The sequence below is a fragment of the Malus domestica genome, chromosome 16, assembly GCF_042453785.1.
Source record: "Malus domestica chromosome 16, GDT2T_hap1".
In the NCBI taxonomy this organism is placed as follows: Eukaryota; Viridiplantae; Streptophyta; class Magnoliopsida; order Rosales; family Rosaceae; genus Malus; species Malus domestica.
Genome location: NC_091676.1, coordinates 26,258,165 through 26,279,330, shown reverse-complemented (window position 1 = coordinate 26,279,330; position 21,166 = coordinate 26,258,165). Strand labels below are relative to the sequence as shown.

The following is a 21,166-nucleotide window of genomic DNA, read 5'->3' as shown; positions in this document are numbered from 1 at the left end:
TGGCTTCTGATGTTGACACGTGTTGCGCTGTGATTGGCTTCTGATGTCGACACGTGTTGCACTGTGATTGGCCTCCTGGTTGAAGGGAAACTCCTTTGGGTCCTTAAAGATATAACGTTGACTAGTGCTCAGTAGTTTCGGGATTGGTCAAGTATGGTACAAACAATGCTCCCCCACGTTCTAGAGTCGGGGAAGCTCCTCGGTTGGGGACTTGCAAGATCTAAGCCGCTGAATAATCACAAAACTTCTAAGTACCGAAGTGTGGTATCGTCTTCACTTGCCTTATCTGTCTCATAAATGGATGTGATGTGTTTCTCTGGAAGTACTCTTCCTCCATCCAGGGGTGGTATCTTTAACCGGTGGAGATGCATAAGGTAATGTATCAATTTCACTTGAAGCTTACTTGTAGTTTCAGGCTTGGTCAAGCGCAATACAAACCATGTAGTAGGAGTACCCTAAGTCGCCAAGCTAGGAGATCTGCCGAATGAGGTAACAGACAAGGTAAACAATCAGACTTCCAAGCAAGCAACCTGGATCGAAGGTTCAACTTTGGCTTTTGGTTGATTGTTCTCCTTCTCCTTGTGTCGTAAACAGCAGCAATGATAAGGAGAAGCAAATGGATAAGAGATGATATGAGATACTTTTGCTTTTGAAGAAGTAACTTTCCACAGGCTTATTCTTGAACTCGGCTGGAGGGTTTTCTGGTTTCCTTCAGAGTATAAGGCCGACTTAAGAATTTGAGGGTCAAAACAAGTCTATCAAATCTATAGTACGTTCGACCCTTATGATATGGGATACTTTTGCTGTTGACAAAGTAGTGGATGTATCAGCACGTGTTCTGTAACGTTTGTCTTCACATGCTTCCTTGTATCCTTCTCACTTGCCCTATCTGTTCCTCAGGCAGATGTGGTTTCTTCTCTGGAAGCATAAGATGTTAAAGATGAGTACTCGAGAGCAATGTCAAGTAAGTAATCAGGCAAGGGGTTCTAGGAAGTCAGTTCCTGACTGGAAGCTTGATTCCAAGTGTTGACTGATTACTCTCTTTCTCCTTATCTTGTAGGTAAGAACAAGGCCAAGGGAAAAGACAGGGAAAAAGCATGATATAGGATACTCTTGCTTTTAACCCTGATGATATGAGATACTCTTGCTCTGGTGTGGCTTGTTTACAGAGGTATTATCGGGGAAAAAAGAAGCTGAGTATTTCAAGAGACTCTGCTAAGAGTGCCCTATCAGATGTGAAGAAAAGTTGAGCATTTTTTTTTATTTGCAGGTCTGCCTGGCTGTGGAGGATGGAGGTCGACATATATAGGAGTCTCCCTAACAACAAGTAGTAGTGCTATTCCTTTACCCTTCTTGGTCATAGCAATGTAGTGGGAGCTGCAAGCTTCACGTGTTTTAACTTTGTCAGAGCACTTTGAAAAAAGGGTATGTGGTATCTGGAAAACTGATGTTGCGTGTGAAGATTGCAGACAAGCTTTATCCAAGGAAATCTGGCTTTTAAAGTTCGGAGAGTGGTGCCTCTTTGATTTTCGAACAAGCAATCCTGTCAAGGATCTGGCTCTCGAGATTTAGAGAACGGTGCCTGTTTGATTTTTGAGAAAGCAATCCTGTTGGGAGTCTGACTCTTGAGATTCGGAGAGCAGTGTCTCTTTGATTTTTGAGAAAGTAATCCTGTTGGGAGTCTGGCTCTCGAGATTCGGAGGGGGTGCCTCTTTGATTTTTTAGCACGTAATCCTGTTGGGAGTTTGGCTCTTGAGATTCAGAGAGTGGTGCCTCTTTGATTTTTAAGAAAGCAATCCTGTTGGGAGTTTGACTCTTGAGATTCGAAAAGCATTGTCTCTTCGATTTTTGAGAAAGTAATCTTGTTGGGAGTTTGGCTCTCGAGATTCGAAGGGCGGTGCCTCTTCGATTTTTAATCAAGCAATCTTGTTGGGAGTGTTTTCTCGAATGTGAGTAAAGGTTGGGCATTTTTGCCAGTCTGCTTTACCACGGAGCACGAGGTTGACACACATTGGGACTTTCTGGTTATCAAGCAGTGGTGTTGGTCCTTTACCCTTGTGGGTAATAGTAGGGTAGCTGGACCTTCAAAATTTATGTGTCTAAACTTTGTCAAAGATCTTGGGCAAAGTTATCTGTGGTACCCGATGAGCTGATGTTGCGTGTGGAAAGTGGTGCCTTTTCGGAATCCGGAGAGTGATGCCTCTTCAATTTTTGAACCAACGGCCCTATTGCCCTTTCTTTTATAAGGGCACTAATTATGTGCAAGAAGTACATTCAGAGAATTATTGCTTGTAGGAATTTTCCCCTTACTTCAGAGATTTATTGCACCTCATTACTCTTTCATCATTTTTGAGAATGTCTGGCCCATCCGACCGTCGTTTTGACTTGAACTTTGGTGAAGAGGTACTCATGCCTTCTCAAGACAACATATGGTGCCCATCCTTTTTATCCCCTACTGGTCCTCTTACCGTTGGGGACTCTGTGATGAAGAATGATATGACCGCTGCGGTGGTGGCCAGGAACCTTCTCACTCCCAAAGATAACAGACTACTTTCCAAACAGTCTGATGAGTTGGCTATTAAGGATTCTTTGGCTCTCAGTGTTCAGTGTGCAGGTTCTGTGTCTAATATGGCTCAACGCCTATTTACTCAAACCCGCCAAGTTGAATCATTGGCGGCTGAAGTGATAAGTCTCAAACAGGAGATTAGAGGGCTTAAGCATGAGAATAAACAGTTGCACAGGCTCGCACATGACTATGCTACAAACATGAAGAGGAAGATGGACCAACTGCAAGAATCTGATGGTCAGATTTTACTTGATCATCAGAGGTTTGTGGGTTTGTTCCAAAGGCATTTATTGCCTTCGTCTTTTGGGGCTGTACCGTGTAATGAAGCTCTAAATGATCAACATTCGGTGCCTCCTCTTTCTGGGGTTCTGCCTAGTACTGAGGCTCCGAATAATCACCCTCTGGTGCCTCATCTTTCTGAGGCTCTGCCGACTGCTGAGACTTCTCCTGAGCAACCTTTCTGAAGGCTCCCTTTTGTTTGTTTATTTTGATTCATGTATATGTACATATTTGTAACTTATTGGAGATATCAATAAACAAGCTTTGCTTTATTTCAACGTATTGTGTTAACTACACCAAGGCCTTCTTCACTAAGTTCTTTGAATTTTTCCTTTTGTTGAAGCTTGTATGTTGAAGCTTTGTGAGTGAAGCATGTAGGTTGAGGTAGTGCTCCCTTAATTTCCAGAGTGAGGAAAACTTCTCGGTTGGAAACTTGAAAAAATTCAAGTCACTGAGTGGTCATGAGACTTCCGAGTATCAAGGTGTAGTAGCATATGGTAGGAGTCCCCCAAGTCTCCGGTCAAGGGAGTTGACGAATGAGGTGTCTTTCTAAGTGGTAGCCCAAAACTCCTCATACATATATATTTGTTGTGAAAGTTGTTAAGCCCAAAGAAGATGAGGCCTAGGCACTTCATTAATTTTTTTTTTTTTTTTTCGAATTTTCAAATTTTTGAATTTTTGAATTTTTGAATTTTTGAATTTCTGAATATATATATATATATATATATATATATATATTAAGCTTTATAGGTGAAGCTTTGAGGTTGAAGCTTTGTTGGGTACCATGAATTGATTTTGCTTCACACTATCTTGATCAAGATAGTGTAAAGCTTTTGTAGGTGAAGCTTTTGTGTTGAAGCTTTGTAGCTGAAGCTTTTGTAGGTGAAGCTTTTGTGAGTGAAGCTTTTGTGGTGGGTGAAGCTTTTGTGGTGGCGGAAGCTTTTGCGGGTGAAGCTTTTATTGGTGAAGCTTTTTGGGTGAAGCTTTTGTGGTGGGTGAAGCTTTTGTGGTGGGGGAAGCTTTTGCGGGTGAAGCTTTTGTTGGTGAAGCTTTTATGGGTGAAGCTTTTCTGGTGGGTGAAGCTTTTGTGGGTGAAGGTTTTATAGGTCAAGCTTTTGTGTTGAAGCTTTTGTGGTAGGTGAAGCTTTTGTGGGTGAAGCTTTTGTGGGTGAAGCTTTTGTTGGTGAAGCTTTTATGGGTGAAGCTTTTATAGGTGAAACTTTTGTAGGTGAAGCTTTTGTGGTAGGTGAAGCTTTTGTGGTGGGTGAAGCTTTTGTGGGTGAAGCTTTTGTTGATGAAGCTTTTGTTGATGAAGCTTTTGTGGGTGAAGCTTTTGTGGGTGAAGCTTTTATGGGTGAAGCTTTTATAGGTCAAGCTTTTGTGTTGAAGCTTTTGTGGTAGGTGAAGCTTTTGTGGGTGAAGCTTTTGTGGGTGAAGCTTTTGTTGGTGAAGCTTTTATGGGTGAAGCTTTTATAGGTGAAACTTTTGTAGGTGAAGCTTTTGTGGTAGGTGAAGCTTTTGTGGTGGGTGAAGCTTTTGTGGGTGAAGCTTTTGTTGATGAAGCTTTTGTGGGTGAAGCTTTTGTGGGTGAAGCTTTTATGGGTGAAGCTTTTATAGGTCAAGCTTTTGTGTTGAAGCTTTTGTGGTAAGTGAAGCTTTTGTAGGTGAAGCTATTGTGGGTGAAGTTTTTGTAGGTGAAGCTTTGGAGTTGAAGCTTTGTAGGTGAAGCTTTGGAGTTGAAGCTTTTATTGGGTGCCATGAATTGATTTTGCTTCACACTATCTTGATCAAGATAATGTGAAGCTTTTGAGAATTTGTAGTTGTCCTCCATTGATGAAGCTTTTATTGGTAAAGCTTTTATGGTGAAACTTTGTTGGGTACCATGAATTGATTTTGCTTCATGCTATCTTGATCAAGATAGTGTAAAGCTTTTGAGAATTTGTAGTTGTCCTCCATTGATGAAGTTCTTGTTGGCACCATAAATTGGTATTGCTTCACACTGTCTTGATCAAGAGTGTGTGAAGCTTTTGAGAATTGTGGTTGAACTCATTTGATGAAGCTCTTGTTAGCACCATAAATTGGTTTTGCTTCACACTGTCTTGATCAAGAGTGTGTGAAGCTTGAGTTGTAGTGTTTGCATTGTTACAGAGGGGAAATGTCTGAAGCAGATGCAAGAGGGCTGAATAGCTTGATCTTCATATGCCATGCATTGAAGTTGTTGTTGGCTTGCAATAAGACTTTGTTGGTGACTATAACTCTTGTTGAGCATAAGTGCTCTCCTAGTTGAGTTGTCAAGCTTGAGGGTTTTTGATTATTTGTGAATGCTAGGAGTTCACGTGTACAAGTTGTACCATTTGTCTTCCGGTAAGTGGAATGAATGGTAAGTTGCTTTCATCACTTGGTTAGTGGTACGAATGTGAGTTCCTTCATCACATTTCATCACCTGGTTGGTGGCACGAGGATGATTTTCTTCTTCACTTGGTTGGTGGCATGAATGGCAAGTTGCCAAATGATATTAAAGTATGGGTTGTACATTTCATCACCTAGTTGGTGGCATAAAGGAGAGTACGGGTTGTACATTTCATCACCTGGTTGGTGGCATAAAGATGAGTTCCTTTTTCACCTGGTTGGTGGTATGAGTGGCAAGTTGCCAAATGATATTAAAGTACGGGTTGTACATTTCATCACTAGGTTAGTGGCATGAAGGAGAGTACGGGTTGTACACTTCATCACCTGGTTGGTGGCACGAAGATGAGTTCTTTCTTCACCTGGTTGGTAAGAATAAGGGCAAGGTATCGAGGCATATTGTAGCAAGTGTCGAAGACATAAAGTATGTTGAACACTTTCGAAGCACAATTGGCTTATGTATGGATATGTTGGAATGTATGATGTTTATGTATGAATGTGTTGGAATGTATAATGTTTATGTTGATTGATATGAGTGATGTTTATGAATGTTTTGCTATGCATGAAGGGATCCATGCTTTTGATATGTGAAACATGTTGGTTGTAACACTTAGTATTACATACTTTGTGTCAAAGTACGCATGTTGAAGCTCTGAGTTGGAGTATAAGGGTAGGTCAGCGTAGACTAAGTGTTCCAGTGCTAGGAACGTAAAAGACTCAGAAGAAGTTGTCTGAATTACCTATTCTTTAAATATTTGCCGAATAGCTTGTGTGACAAAAGATCTCAAGCGATTAAAAGTCAAAACATTTGTAATGTGTATGCCTTCTTATAATAGCATTTCCTTCAGTACCTAGTCCTCCATTTTGAAAAAGTGAGGCTTGGCCCTATAGTCATAATAATCAACGGTACGTTCACCCTTTGCTGTTTTGATACGAACTTTTATCCCTCTTGTTGTAATGGGCTTGCTAAGAGTAAAAATCCTTACTTTTACCAGGAGACAGATACATTTGGTGACTTAGCGAGTAGCTAAATGAGGCAGGAGATGATGCAATAGGTATCTGAATGGCCAATATCTCCTCACCTGGTAGAACTTGACTTCCACTTCCCATTTGTTGATAGGGGTTAACCATATGGTATGTCATTGCTTCGGCGGAGGCATGGTTGTAAGCTTGTGCCATCACCTCAGAGTAAGTCTTCCAAGTGTTGGCATTGATTATGTACTTAAAGAAACAATCACGTAGGCCTGCTGTGAAGACCTTGAGGGCGGTCTTGTCATCTGCCTCAGCGCAGCGAGAATACTCATGGCTGAAGCGACCGACATACTCTCGTAGTGACTCGTCCAGCTTCTGGCGAATAATGTATAAGTCATCTGCAGAATGCAAGTGATCAGTCTGGAAGATGTGTTGAGAGACAAACAGTTTCCTCAATTCCTCAAATGAGTCTACTGTCTCAGGTGGAAGACAGCAATACCAGTTTAGAGCTCCGCCAGAGAGGGTGAAGGGGAAGAGAAACATCGCTCTTCGTCGATGTGCATTCGATATGCCATGGTGGACTCAAAGAGGTTAAGGTGTTCAATTGGGTCCTCTCTTCCAGTATAGAGTTGTAAACCAAGCTTTTGTTTTGTCTTCGCTTGAAGGGGGTGTCGAGGATCCTTCTTGTGAGAGGGCCAGGCCTGGGTTGGTTCCAGTCAAGTATCTCGGCCTGACGTTCGGCCTTCAACTTGTTTACTTCCTTAATGAGCTATAGGACAAGGGGGTCCTAAGTGGAGTCATGTACCACTGGAATTTTCTTTCGTAAGTCTCCATCGCCTCTTGGAAGTAGGAAAGTTTGAGCAAGGGCGTGTGGTTTTTTCTTGGACTCGCTGTACTGACTTCTAGGGTGAGTCTGTCGGAATACCTCAGAGTCCCCCGTACCTTCATGTTCCTCTGGGACCTGTCGTTCCTTCCATAGATTGGCAGTTGGCCTGGGTCGTGGGGGGGACCGAGTCTTTCAGAAACCTTTGGGTCATTGATCTTCGAGCATATGTTGAGGGGATTATCTCGACGTTGCTTTAGGAAGTCTCGGCAGTCACGATAAACAGCTTTCTCCAACCCTTCTGTAAGAATGTGTCTTCCTCCACTTCTTCTACTTCGGGTCGAAACATCTGGGTTGAGAGAAGTCTCATGTTGATCAATGTTTTGATGATTAGCTCACTCCTCATCAGGGATACCCATGTCGAATGGAGGTGACCCTCTGTGTTGGAGGGCACCTAGATGATGGTTGATGTCTACAAGCGCAACGAGCTCGCGTGTTTGAGTACGCCTAGTTTCATGGAGCGTCTCAAAGAGCTTCTCATACTGCTCCTGGAGGACCTCATTCTTCATTGCTATCTTGTTGTTCTGAGCTTCTAGCTCATCTACTTTAGCTTGAAGAGCAACCCTTTTTCCTTCCTTCTTTCGTTGCTTCGCACTAGGTGCAAGAGAGGTGTCATTCTGTGTGCTGTGGCTTCCTTTGCTCCCCATGTTGAAGAGGGATGCCTAGTCAAAAGAGAGTGTACGAATGGTGGAAACCAGCTTGGCAAAGCTGAAGAGAGTGGGAATAAGTGTCGTTCCTACAGACGACGCCAAATGTTGATGCACAAAATCAATGAGGACTTTGGTACAACAGAAAGTGTTAAGTTTGTGACCTTCGCTAGATTGCTCTGGTCATTAGCGTGGATAAGTATGTAAATAGATAGAGACAGGGAAGCAAACACAAGATGTATGTGGTTCACCCAAATTGGCTACGTCCACAGAGTAGAGGAGTTCTCATTAATTGTGAAGGGTTTACACAAGTACATAGGTTCAAGCTCTCATTTTGTGAGTACTAATGAATGAGTTAGTACAAATGACATTCGGAAATATTGTGAGAGAATGATCTCTATTTATAGAAGAGAGTTTCTAGTTTCATTCTGACATTGACACATGTCGTGTTGTGATTGGCTTCTGATGTTGACACGTGCCGAGCTATGATTGGCTTCTGATGTCGACACGTGCCGCGCTATGATTAGCCTCCTGGTTGGAGGGAAACTCTTCAGGGTCCTTGACGGTATAATGTTGACCGATGCTCAATAGTTTCGGGATTGGTCAAGTATGGTACAAACACATATAATTGGAAAAATCACAACATAGATGACACGATCTTCTCGGCAATACAAGGTTAACGTATCCATACAAGAAGAAAAAACACGGAAGCAAGAAAAACCCCAGAATCATATCACAAGAGCACGATTTGTTAAACCAAAACAAATCCACTCTTAATAATTAAATGAGAGCCAACAAGAAAAATAAATAATTAAATTTCATGAAAACTACTTAAGGGCAGCAGTATGCATAGTCACCACCCAGACCAATCCATATATTATTAACCACGAAAAATCATTGCATACCAACACAAAATTGGGGAAGCATCAAAACAAATTTTCATGAGATGGAACAGTAGAAGGCATCCAACCAAAAAGATAAGCAAATTTTCTTTAGTATGTGAATCATCTTCAATAAACAAATTTGCTTATACCTTTATATCGGACCCTAAGCTTGTTATGCGACTCTGATACCACATGTAAGACATATTCTGAAATCACAACAACAAGACATAAGGATCACGAACAAATCAAATCAATATAAAATAGAGATGAACTAAATATATTGAACTTATCTTTAAAATACAAAAGACATGCTTCCGGATGATAAAAGATGAGTTCACAAGGTTGCCTTCTCCTTCCAATACTCCAAAATATCCTTCTACTATATGAATAGGTTTTACTATTCTAAGCAATTCAACGCATGGAAGTAGGGACTTAACCTAGTATTTATATACCATTGGGGTTCCTTATTAGCTAGCCTATTAAAAGCAACGAAAATCAAACCCTAACACTTAAGTGATTGAGTCCTACCATGATTCTATATTTTTGTATAGAAACCTATTAGATTTCTTTGAGGTCAATTGCAGAGGTTAAGACTCCATAATCCTTATTTTACTAGGACTATTAGATTACTTATGTCGTTAACAACTCAATAAACAAGTGGCTTACAACACAAGTAATCCAATGCATCATTCATTGTCATTCACAACTTTACATATGCATCATTGAAGCGGTGGATGATGTCGGCACCTCAAAAACTGGGGGAGCAGCCGGTGTAACAGTTGTAGGCTGTACAATTGGTAGAGCACTACCAATCGAAGTAGGATGTGCTTGAGGTGTGAGAGGTGCACTACGCAAAATCTGAAAATTTACCAACAACAAAATAATGAATTTATCCTAAAATTACAAAATTATTTATAAAATTAAAATCTTAATCATAATATTAAATAATTATCCTCAATCTAAAACTAAGAAATAAAACTAAAATTATTAATCTAAAATTCATTCTAAATCCTAATATACACAAATTATTAAACTATATAATATCCTAAATCCAAAAATTATTAAACTAAAACTAAAATAAATCCTAACAAACCTAATCTACCAAAAAAATAACTCAAAATTATTAAAACAAATTAACTAAATTAAAATTTGTAAAAAAAAAATTAAAGAAGGATAATAGAAAAACAAACTCCAACCCCCATCCTCCTTACTATCATCAGCTTCCACTACAAAACCTCCCATTCCTCCTCCCCTTGCCTACCCTCACCCATTCCTACCTAGCTGCCAAAACCCATCCGCCGGCTCCCACCCCCACCCATTCCTCCCCAGCTGCCAAAACCCCGACCCAGCAGCCGACATATCCCCACCGAGACGCTTAATCCTCTCTATAGAACCGTAAACCCTAATTAACTTTAATAATTAAAAATTAAAATTACAGAGAGATTTGAGAGTGAGATATTATGTCACACCCCTATCCCGACATACGTCATGGATCGACACGCGACGTCACCAAATACTCGTATATCTAACATACCCAGCCTTCGGGATATGAATGAAGCATCACTCAAGGTCCAAATTGCGTAGTAATTTTTGTATATGTTATGGCTACATATAACCTCCTCGTTAGACTGCCTACGTACCCTCAACAGGGATCAAGTCATTCGTAGTTCGTCCTTCGCTACAACTCGACATATATCATAGTCCGTTCAAGTCGAAAGGCATAACATTCCTCCATCAAACATATGGACTTGACAAGCATGAATTATTTGATTCAAGCTACATAACGAACCCACATGACAATCAAGGTTTCTATTTAATCCATCATATAAACCATTATGTTTCAACATAAAATCGCAATTCATAACATGTAATATATCAAAGAATCAACAACGCATTGATCACTGATCTAATCGTATTAATAACAATCATATTCAACATCATTCCATAATCACCTTAAGTAACCCATTCCATGAATCAAGGAGACACGATATTAATATTTAATTACGTTAATCAGTCAACCAGATATCATATCAATGCACGAAATTTAATAAAGGAATTCTACATAATTCCCTGCATGGATTCCAAGTAATAACCTGATAATTCTAATTTATATTCACAAGGTCTATTGTGGATAATTCTCATTTACTCGAATCCAGGGTTCTAGTCTAACTTATTGAAATGAGCAAGAGTAGGGATTCCGAACCACTCAACGGAATCTAAACTAAATTATGATCGCCTATCGAAATATGCCAAGTACAACTAATCATCATCATCTCTAAAATACGTATGGTCCCCCATTGCGAATATACCAAGCAGAACCATAGGCATAATCTCATCGTGCAGGTAGTGATCACCCATCGTGGATATACTAAGCATGATCATCCCTGAATACATATGGTTCCCCATCGCGAATATACCAAGCAGAACCATATGCATAATCTAATAATATAGGCAATGATCACCCATCGCGGATGTACCAAGCATGATCACCCCTAATAGTCTCCTATCGCGGATATACCAAGTAGGACCATAAGCATAGTCTAGTCGTGCAAGCAGTAATCACCCATCGCAGATATACCAAGCATGATCACCCCTAAAGTACGTATGGTCCCCCATCACAGATATACCAAGTAGGACCATCTAAGTACCACTGCTACCTGGTGCAATCAATTTAGCACACCATCTACTCATACCTCAACCTCCATGAGTTACAACGTAGTTACTTACACCATCAACTTCTCATGGCCACCAACAAATATGTCACACAAGCCTATAAGTTCTACAACATACTTCTAATAAGCTTCTAGGCTCACATTGTCATAACAATAGTCATACACATCATTCACATTTCTAAAAATCATGTTTAATAAACATAGGTCTATGGCTAAATATATAAAAATCACATTTCAATAGAAATCACACTTATAAAACCAATTCATATGCACAACAGATACTAATATAAGAATTTAAGGTAATGAACCTATCCTATATATTCAAGTCACTCTCTAACCAATGTGGGTCCACTAGACTTCACTTAGTCTTCCGTAGTACCAATTCTAATATCTAGAACATTTCGAGACATGTTGACCAAAAATTAACTCTCAGTCAACGATGGTCCACAACTCTACGTAAATCAATCCAACAGATCCACCTATCGAATTTCGATTCCGTAACTTCCAAAGGTCCTCATTTTACTCATAGAACATCATACTAAAATCTCACCACGATCCGATGGTCGGATCTCCGCCAATCACAATTTTCGGTGGTGGTCAAAGTTTTATTTTACGAAATTACAAATCCAATTTGGGAAGATTCGTACGTTGGATTCCCGATCTGTAAGTTCCTAGTGTCCTCATATACTATGTACTATAATTTATTAAAGTTTGGTAACTATCCAACGGTCGGGTCGTCGATTCACTTAAGGTTCAAGGGGCGGTCTCTGTCCAAACTATAGTCATATGATGAGATTCCGTCAATCGAACTTCACATATGGAATCAGAGTATCCAAATTAGTCTAGGAAGGGCGGGTAGGGCCCAACCTCAAAACCATTATGAGCCTAGGCCCAAACCCTAGAGAGAACCGGCCCAACCCAACTGATAGAATATTCCTTGGGGGTTTCCACCCACACGCCACCACACGCGCCGCCGCACGTGGCGGCCAGCCGCCCCGTCTCATCGAAAAAATTCAACTATTTCCAAAAATTACCAAAATTTACAGGCAAGTAGTTCTCAGTGAGGGGAGCAATTTTCATACCTGGGCCGAAATCCAATTTGGCCCGAAAACACCCAAAATCAGTCTTGATCCGTCGGAACCCTAGAATTAAGTGTTCCATGATTCATACTCAAATCGACTCCGACGCTCCAACCAATGATTGGGCATTGTTCCTGAGCTCAAGGGAGGTACTTTGATGGTGATGATCGATAGAAATCATTTCACAAATGGCGGATTCCACCACCGTGCACTCGTGAACCCGCCGGTGCTATCTCACGAATTCGAGATCAATTCGTGATAATTTTTTAATGAATATGGAAAATAAGATGATGCTAAGTTGGTTCAGGTAGTGGGTGGCTGCAATTCGTCAGAAAAATCACCTGAAAAGGCGTTGAAAACCATGGAAAAGTTTGGTCCGAGTTGTGGGTCAAAAGGGAATCCGGGTTTTCCCCTCATTCTCTCTTTTCTCTTCTCTCATTTCCCTTCTTTCTCCCTCTCTGATTGGTCCATCCTCTCCTTCTCTCCTCTCCCGATTCGTTGCACCCTTCCCCTTTCTCTCACATTCTCTCTTCTTTCTTTGTTCATCTTCTCTCATTTTCTTTTTTTTCTGATCTCCCTCCCTTTTCTTTTTATTTTTTTTATTTTTTATTTTACAGCCACTCACATGGCTTCCTTTTTCCACAATAAGCGATCGAGATGTTTTCCAAAAAAAACATATATCGTAAATATAAAAGTGTTGAAATTAATAATACGAAAAAACGAAATTTTAAATAGTGAAATCCGGGGACGAGATTTCACAGATTACCTTGAGCTTGAGAGAGGAGGGGATTTGAGAGGTAAGGATTTGAGAGAGGGACGAATTTAAAAGGGAAAGAATCCAGATAGGGAGAGATTACAAAGAGAGAGGGTTGGGTCTGAGGGAGAAATGTGGGGTGGGGGGGCAGCGGATGGGTTTAAGGAGGTGTAGTCAAATTAGGATTTGATAGGATTTTAATAAACATTAAAATTAGAGTGTAATTAATTAGGATTTTAAAAGAATATTTAAAAGACTTTGAAATTATGGTGTAGTCAGATTAGAATTTAAGAGGATTTTAAAGAATACATCCAAATTCATGGGTATTCAACTGAGATTTTAATGGATGTTTTTAGAGTGATTATAAATCTATATGTATTAAAAAAAATCAAAGATTTGGTAGGATTTCATTAAGTTGTGGATTTTGTGGAACTTGAAAGCAAGAAGTATATATAACTAAGATAAAAAAAAAAAAATCGTGCCTCACCCCTTAGGATTTCAAATCCAGCTTATGTTCTTCTAGCCGTCTTCCTTCATTCCTTACTTCTCAACCGTCACTGTCCTCAATCCCATCTTTCTTGAGTTCTAATTCTACAATGCTCAACCATCATGTTAACGTCAAATATCCACACACCCTGGTTGACGTGCCATGTTTGCTGCCGTTTTTAATGATTCCACTATCATCTGACCATTCTTATAGTATCCTGAAGCCAAAAAAGAGACCATGTTCTGTAATCATCCTTTCCTCCCTTTGAAAGTTTCTTGGGAAATAGAAAATATAACCCATGTTCTTAATCTTGGGACAGAAATATGATTTTTTTTTCGAATATGCACACGTCATGCACAACAATAGGATATAAATAGGATTTTTCCTACACCTTGAAATGACTTAATTGCCCTCATATATAAATGAGTTATTTCCTCCCATTTTCTAACTTATCTCTCTCTCTCTCTCTCTCTCTATTCTCTCTAATTTCCCTCCATTTCTCTCTAAAATTGATATTTATTGGCTGTTCTTAGATTAGTGAAAGGTAATAGAAAATCCAATTGGAAGATTTAATTTTGATTATATATGCTTTGGTTGGAAGTTTCCCCAAATTCGAAATCTCAATCAAAACCCATCTAGGTCAAAACCAATCTGTAGTCCAAAACATTTTCAGATGTCGAAGAAAATCCATTATGAAAAACTAAAAACACCATTTTTCTGTTGCAATCTCTATCTTTCCTCTGCCAATGAATGCCTTCTCCTTCTAAGTTCAAAGAAAATCCCAAATTTACTAGCTATATACGTGCAACGACATCGGTTTTGTTGTGAACGTGTATCGTACAATTAACAGTGTTGGGGGATATGTGGGGCCTAGATTCTGGAATCCCTTAAAGATCTGTAGCTTACAAATCTTTGACCTAAACCTAGATTCTAGAAATCCCGTTAAAAATCATCTATTTCTAATGACATGCACAGGACATGCACATGATATGCACACAAATCTGAGCCAATCCAAAAATCTAGAGCTCACAGCTTTCTCTTCGAAATCAGAAAAATGAATTCATCACATGTGACTTCACCACCATATACACTATATGCACACCACATACACATCATATGTACAACACATGATATACACAGAACTGGAGATCGAACAACGAACTGCTTTTCAAATTACTAAGAAACTTTAACGACAATCCATTGATATAGTGGATATAATTAAAACATAATTATTACATATATAAAGGTACAGTGGCAGTTTGAAAAGTCTTATAATGTATATCAACCATCGCTTAACCGTGCATGTGGAAAACATGATACTTGTTGTCTTTATTTCATGGACATGCATGACCCTTAACGCCCTCTAAGCTTTTTCTTAAGTTTGTCTTGCGTTGAGGCAAGCTAGGTTATGGTCATACTCACTAAATTTCGGGACCCAACATACGTGCATTATAACTAGTGAACATTTCTGTTTCTCATATTCAGTTATAGCCATGCACACCATATGCACACCACATGTACATTACGGAAAAAATTTCACAAATTTCGGCATTGGACACTTGAACCAGAAATTGTTCCATCGTAGTTTTGTAGCACATCAAAAAGTAAAGTTTATTCCACAACCCATTGATCCAAACATGGAACACAAACCCTAATTTAACTTCTAAGTATTAATTCATCTTACAAATAACCCATTTATTCCATAAATCATTTATGTAGAAACTTAGAACTAAAATAACAAAACCCACAAACAAATGAAAATTTCCAGAACACATTATGAGCTATCTCTTCCCTATCCCTCTTTTCTTCGACTTCCCATCTTTGCAAATCCTAAAAACCAATTGAAAAAACAAGTAATTAGATATAGAAATGGAGACAATGATCGAGTTGGAGAGAGACGACCAGATGACTATGGAAATATGGATGTCGAAGCTTCACTCGCCTGAAAATATGGAACTTTCCAGCCAAAACAGAAAATATGGTACAAAGGTCATATCTTTAAGGATCGAACACTGATGCAAACTAAAAACCCTCACTTCGAAACTTCACTCTCGATTTCCTTCTCTTCAAAATCCGAGCTCAACCTAGAAACTCAGAGATCGTATAGCTCTCTCAATTTCCCTATCTTCCAAATGAAAAAAATGATGCAATTAGTTGAGGATTTTTAGTATTTATATGCAAATATTTTAGTAATTTCAATTTTGTGCATGGTGTGCATGGCCGGTTTATCTTATTTTTTTTCCTAAGATTAAGAAAATGAGTCATTTTTGTTTATTTCCCAAGTTTCTTTACCAATGATTTGGAGTTCTCCAACTAATCTTGGCATTGATCAGTGTTTGTACCATACTTAGGGCATCCGTATTTAGATCTCGTATAAATACTCGGGGGACTTAAATGTAATTATGTAATAAAGGAAGGGGTAAATATGTAATAAGTGAAGAGCCCTTATTCTATAAAAGGACCCCTCACTCTCCTCATTAAGGGAGGCCATTTTCTTAAGCCCCATCATCTTCTCAAAGCTCTCACTCTCATATTCAGAGCTCTCTCTCCCTCACAATCCTATCAGAGAAATACAATATCAATGTGGACGTAGCCCAAACATTGGGGTGAACTACGATACATCTTGTGTTATTTACATTTCTTGCAGATTCACGGTCAAATTTACGTTGTTCCAAGACCTTCGGTTTTGTGCATCAACATTTGGCGCCGTCTGTGGGAAACGACACAAAAAGCTATGTCCGTTCTCTTTCATTTTTTCATCTCACTACCGTGAGACCTCACCACACTCTACCTTGAATTTGCAAAATCTGCAAAAAAAACCCAATAACCCAGAGTTTTCCCAGAAATCTAAACACCCGCAAAAACCTCTCTCTTTCTCTCTCTTTTTACAGAGACCGCAAACTCTTCAATTAAGTCTTAAAGTTTCAGACTTTCATAATAGAAGCAGAGCGAAGATAGATATAATGAGTGCAAGTGCGAGTTCGAGTGCGAGCAAAAGGAAGACGATGAGTTTCCACAGCGAGAAGATGACTCTAGAAGATTACCTGCTCCTTATTCAATCCAACTCCCACCTCCATCTCACCGTCGCTCATCTCAATCAATTCATTTCCATGCATGGATACAAGAAGATCTACAAAGTTCCCAAGGCACGTTTGAGCGACGCTGTGGGCTTGCTGCCGTTGGTCGATCCGGCTCACTCGACGCTTAGAGACTACATCTCTCCGTTTGGGATTACCACCCTGGAAGACGTCGTCGCCTACCTCGTCGACCTCAACTGGAAGGCGTGCCGCGTCACATCCGTCGAAACCCAAAATTAAAAGGAAAAGCAAAAGGTAATTTTACCTTATTTCTTTCCTCTCCTCTCTGATTTCAGCGGCAACCCAAGATTCCTACCACCATTCGACGGCAACGCCCCCTTTGGACAAGATTTCGTCGGAAGCCGACCAACTAGAAAGAGATTTCCTCGTTCTCCATTGGTTATTTTCTTCAGCATTAGGGTAGAATTATGATAGTGAAAAGGCAGAAGCGTCACCGAAAGAGTGTGAGGTTCTACACAGCATGCTACGGCTTCAAACAGCCCTACAAGGTGTTGTGCAATGTTACTTTCGTGCATCACCTCGTCACCAATCGCATTACCCCCGCTGACAAGGCCATCTCTAATGTCCTCGGTGCCCCTGTCCTGCTCTTCACCACCAAATGCGCCATCGCCGAGTTGAAACAACATGGTCCGATGTTTGATCATTCGTATTCACAGTCTCTTGAAACTGCTAATAGCCTTATTACCGCAAGGTGTGATCACGAGAAACACGTGAGTGCTGAAGATTATATATTGGATGTTGTTGGGCAAAGTAATTCCGAGCACTTCTTTGTTGCTACTCAGCACGTTGATCTTCGTCGGAAACTTCTCAAGATGCCAGATGTCCATGTTATTTATGCTCTGAGGACTGCTCTTTTGCTTGAGTCCCCTTCGGATGACCAACACCAATTTGTCAAAACTTCTGAAGAACAACGCTTGCATATGACTGACTTGGAATATAAGTTGTTGAAGAAGCAAAAGAATATTCTGAATTCTCTTAAAAATAAACGATCCTTCTGGTGAAGAAGATGGTTCTGGAGATCAGAACATGGAAGCGCAGGCTGTAGCAAAGAGAGATACTGCTAGGATAGGATTGGGCATGAAGGATAAAGTTCAATTTAAGAGAAAGAGGGCAAAGGTACTACCAAACTCATTTCTTTCATGTTCCTCCTGGAAACACACAACCTCCGCCCCTGCTCTTGTGAGCCCCAGCCACGACGTTGTCCAGTACTTGCAACTCTAATAATCACCACCGTTGGCCTTTGATTGCAGACCCTACGGCGTCGTTTTTGCTCCCAACTTTGCTTCCGGGACTGCTCGTCTAGAGAAAAACTAGTGCCGAAAAGGAAGAGGAAGCGATCGCCGGTAGCCGCCATTTTCGCTCGTGCTGCTTTGGACTCTATTTCGTACGGATCTTGCTGACGTCACAAACTTACCCTTAAACTTGGCTTTGCTGGAGACCATCTCGCTGCTTTCTTGGCTTTGCTGTAAACCTGCAATGCAACAGAAAAAAAAAGGCAGAAAGTGAAAAGAAAAAAAAGCAAAAGCAAGTATGCGCAGGTAAAGATGTTTGTAGGTGGAAAAGAAAAAAGAGACTGAGTGAGAGAGGTGTGGTGGAAAAGAGGAAAGCAAAAGTGGAATAAAGGAAAAAAAGGAAAGAGGAAAGCACTTGGATAAGTATAATGACCTTTCATCATGCATATTCCCATTTTGAAAAACCCATCCGGAGATCATGCAAAAGTATCAAAGTATGAGAGACCATGCCTGCTGACTAAACTTGCCTTCACGTGAAGTTTTCCTCCAACAGCTAGACCGCTGAAGTTGATATGAAGGGAGAAATCTTGTTGTCGCCAAGTCCCAGCAGTTCTTTTTTTAATGATGTAATTTATTTTTCTTATCTTTCAGAGACATCTGTATAACCCCATTAAAGGGTTAAAAAAAACAGCAAGCCCAAAATAATGGGCTGGAATACTATGTGGAAGGAGAAGGCCCATATGGCCAAAAGAGCTAGGCCCTCTATTATCACCAATCAAGTGATCAAAAGTACGTCCAGTACTCCAAATTTATTCAGCACCCTGCCTCTATTACCACCAACCAGGTGATCAAAAGTACGCCCAGTACTCTAAAATTATTCGACAGCCTGCCGCTATTATCACCAACCAGGTGATCAAAAGGACGCCCAGTACTCCAAAATTATTCGGCAGCCTGCAGCTATTATCACCTACTAGGTGATCAAAAGTACGCCTAGTACTTCAAATTATACATGAACATTACTCATGTCAATCATACATAAACATTCATGAGCATCACTTATATCAATCATATATAAACATTCATGAGCATCACTCATGTCAACATTTATGAGCATCACTCATGTCAACATCCATGAGCATCACTCATGTCAATCAGCATAAACATTTATGAGCATCACTCATGTCAATCAACTTCAAAAGCTTCATTTACAGAGCTCTAGCTTCGAAAGCTTCATTTACAAAGCTCCAGCTTTCAAAGCTTCATTTACAAAAGCTCCAGCTTCAAAGCTTCACTTGCAAAGCTTCACCTACAAAGCTTCAGTACAGGGTATACAAATACCGCCTCCGAACAACCGCCACTTCGGCTCATACATGGTTCGAATTTGAAGTCTCCAGCCAACAGACTTTATTGACTGAAAACTTTGGGGACTACACTATGTACCATATATTGGGCCTTAACTGGGCCTTATGAAAAATACTTAGGGGACTTAGCCCATTATTTATATACTGATGAGCGAGCCCTTATCCTATAAAAGGGACTCCCTCACTTTCATTAGAGAGCACCCATTATTCATGTACTGAGGAGCAAGCCCTTATTCTATAAAAAGGACTCCCTGACCATCATTAGAGAGCATCGCCGCCTACTGAGCAACCGCATTGCCATGAGCATCACTCATAACCCATCACTTATGTATTGAGGAGCGAGCCCTTATCCTATAAAAGGGACTCCCCCACTATCATTAGAGAGCATCGCCGCCTACTGAGCAACCGCCTCACCGCGAGCATCACTCTTAACCCATCACTTATGTATTGAGGAGCGAGCCCTTATTCTATAAAAGGGACTCCCTCACCATCATTAGAGAGCATCGCCGCCTACTGAGCAACCACCTCGCCCAAGCATCACTCCTAACCCATCACTTATGTATTGAGAAGCGAGCCTTTATTCTATAAAAATGACTCTCTCACCATCATTAGAGAACATCGCCGCCAGCTGAGCAACCGCCTCGCCGCGAGAACCAACTCTAGCCCATCATTTTTGTAATGAGGAGCGAGCCCTTACTGTATAAAAGGGACTCCCTCACCTTCATCGCCACAAGCCGAGCCAACCAAGGCAACATAAACCACAAACCGAGCAGCCTCGCAACATGTGCTACTTCTAGTTGAGCATCATTTCACTTTGAGCACCGCCTCATATCAAGTATCAGTTCAAGACGATATCTAGTTACTTCGGCCCACACATGGACTGAATTTCGAGTCTCCAGCCAAAAAACTCTCTTGACTGAAGACTTAGGGGACTACTGTTTGTACCATACTTAGGGCCTCCGTATTTAGATCTCGTATAAATACTCAGGGGACTTAAATATAATTATGTAATAAAGGAAGGGGTAAATATGTAATAAGTGAGGAGCCCTTATTCTATAAAAGGATCCCTCACTCTCCTCATTAAGGGAGGCCATTTTCTTAACCCCCATCATCCTCTCAAAGCTCTCACTCTCATATTCAGAGCTCTCTCTCCCTCACAATCCTCTCAGAGAAATACAATATCAGTATGGACGTAGCCCAAACATTGGGGTGAACCACGATATCTTGTGCTATTTACATTTCTTGCAGATTCACGGTCAGATTTACGTTGTTCCAAGACCTCCGGTTTTGTGCATCAACAATCAGCAAGTTGGGTATTTAGATGTCAAAAGATTGGTTCCCATTTCCCATTGATTAGCAAGTTGGGAAATATAAACATTATATATTTTCCATATCAATATATATATGTGTGTGTGTGTGTTTATATATATATATATGTATGTATGTATGTATGTATGTATGTATGTATGTATGTATGTATGTATGTGTGTGTGTGTGTGTGTGGTAATATTCCTTTTGGATTGTGCACTAGAAAATAAATGCATTTTACGAGTCAATCAAATCCAAAGAAATCCATGAAAGGAGTCCAAACAAATCTATAGAAATCTATAACAGAAATCCATATAAATCTCCCAAAATCCATATAGAAATGTAGAGTCTATTAAAATCCTTTAAAATCTATCACTTTAAAAAAATTCATTAAAATCCTCTGAAATCCAAATTGACTACACCACCCCCCTTAATTTTACAAATAAAGAAGAAAAGGGGATTCAAGGTGCAAGCCAAAGAAAGAAGAAGAGAATTAAAGAGAAATGGGGATTGGATATAATTTTACTCAAAGTACCTT

At 40.2% G+C, this 21,166-nt stretch overlaps 1 protein-coding gene and 1 pseudogene across 1 annotated transcript; both read left to right on the top strand.

Annotated features, from left to right (window-relative positions):
* The first annotated feature begins 16,634 nt into the window (after positions 1–16,634).
* On the top strand, positions 16,635–16,946 carry LOC139193087 (uncharacterized). Its single transcript, XM_070816048.1, has one exon. The coding sequence runs from the start codon at positions 16,635–16,637 to the stop codon at positions 16,944–16,946; it is 312 nt and encodes a 103-aa protein (XP_070672149.1).
* A 100-nt stretch (positions 16,947–17,046) lies between these two features.
* LOC103405041 (uncharacterized) lies at positions 17,047–17,948 on the top strand (annotated as a pseudogene).
* The last annotated feature ends 3,218 nt before the right edge of the window (positions 17,949–21,166 follow it).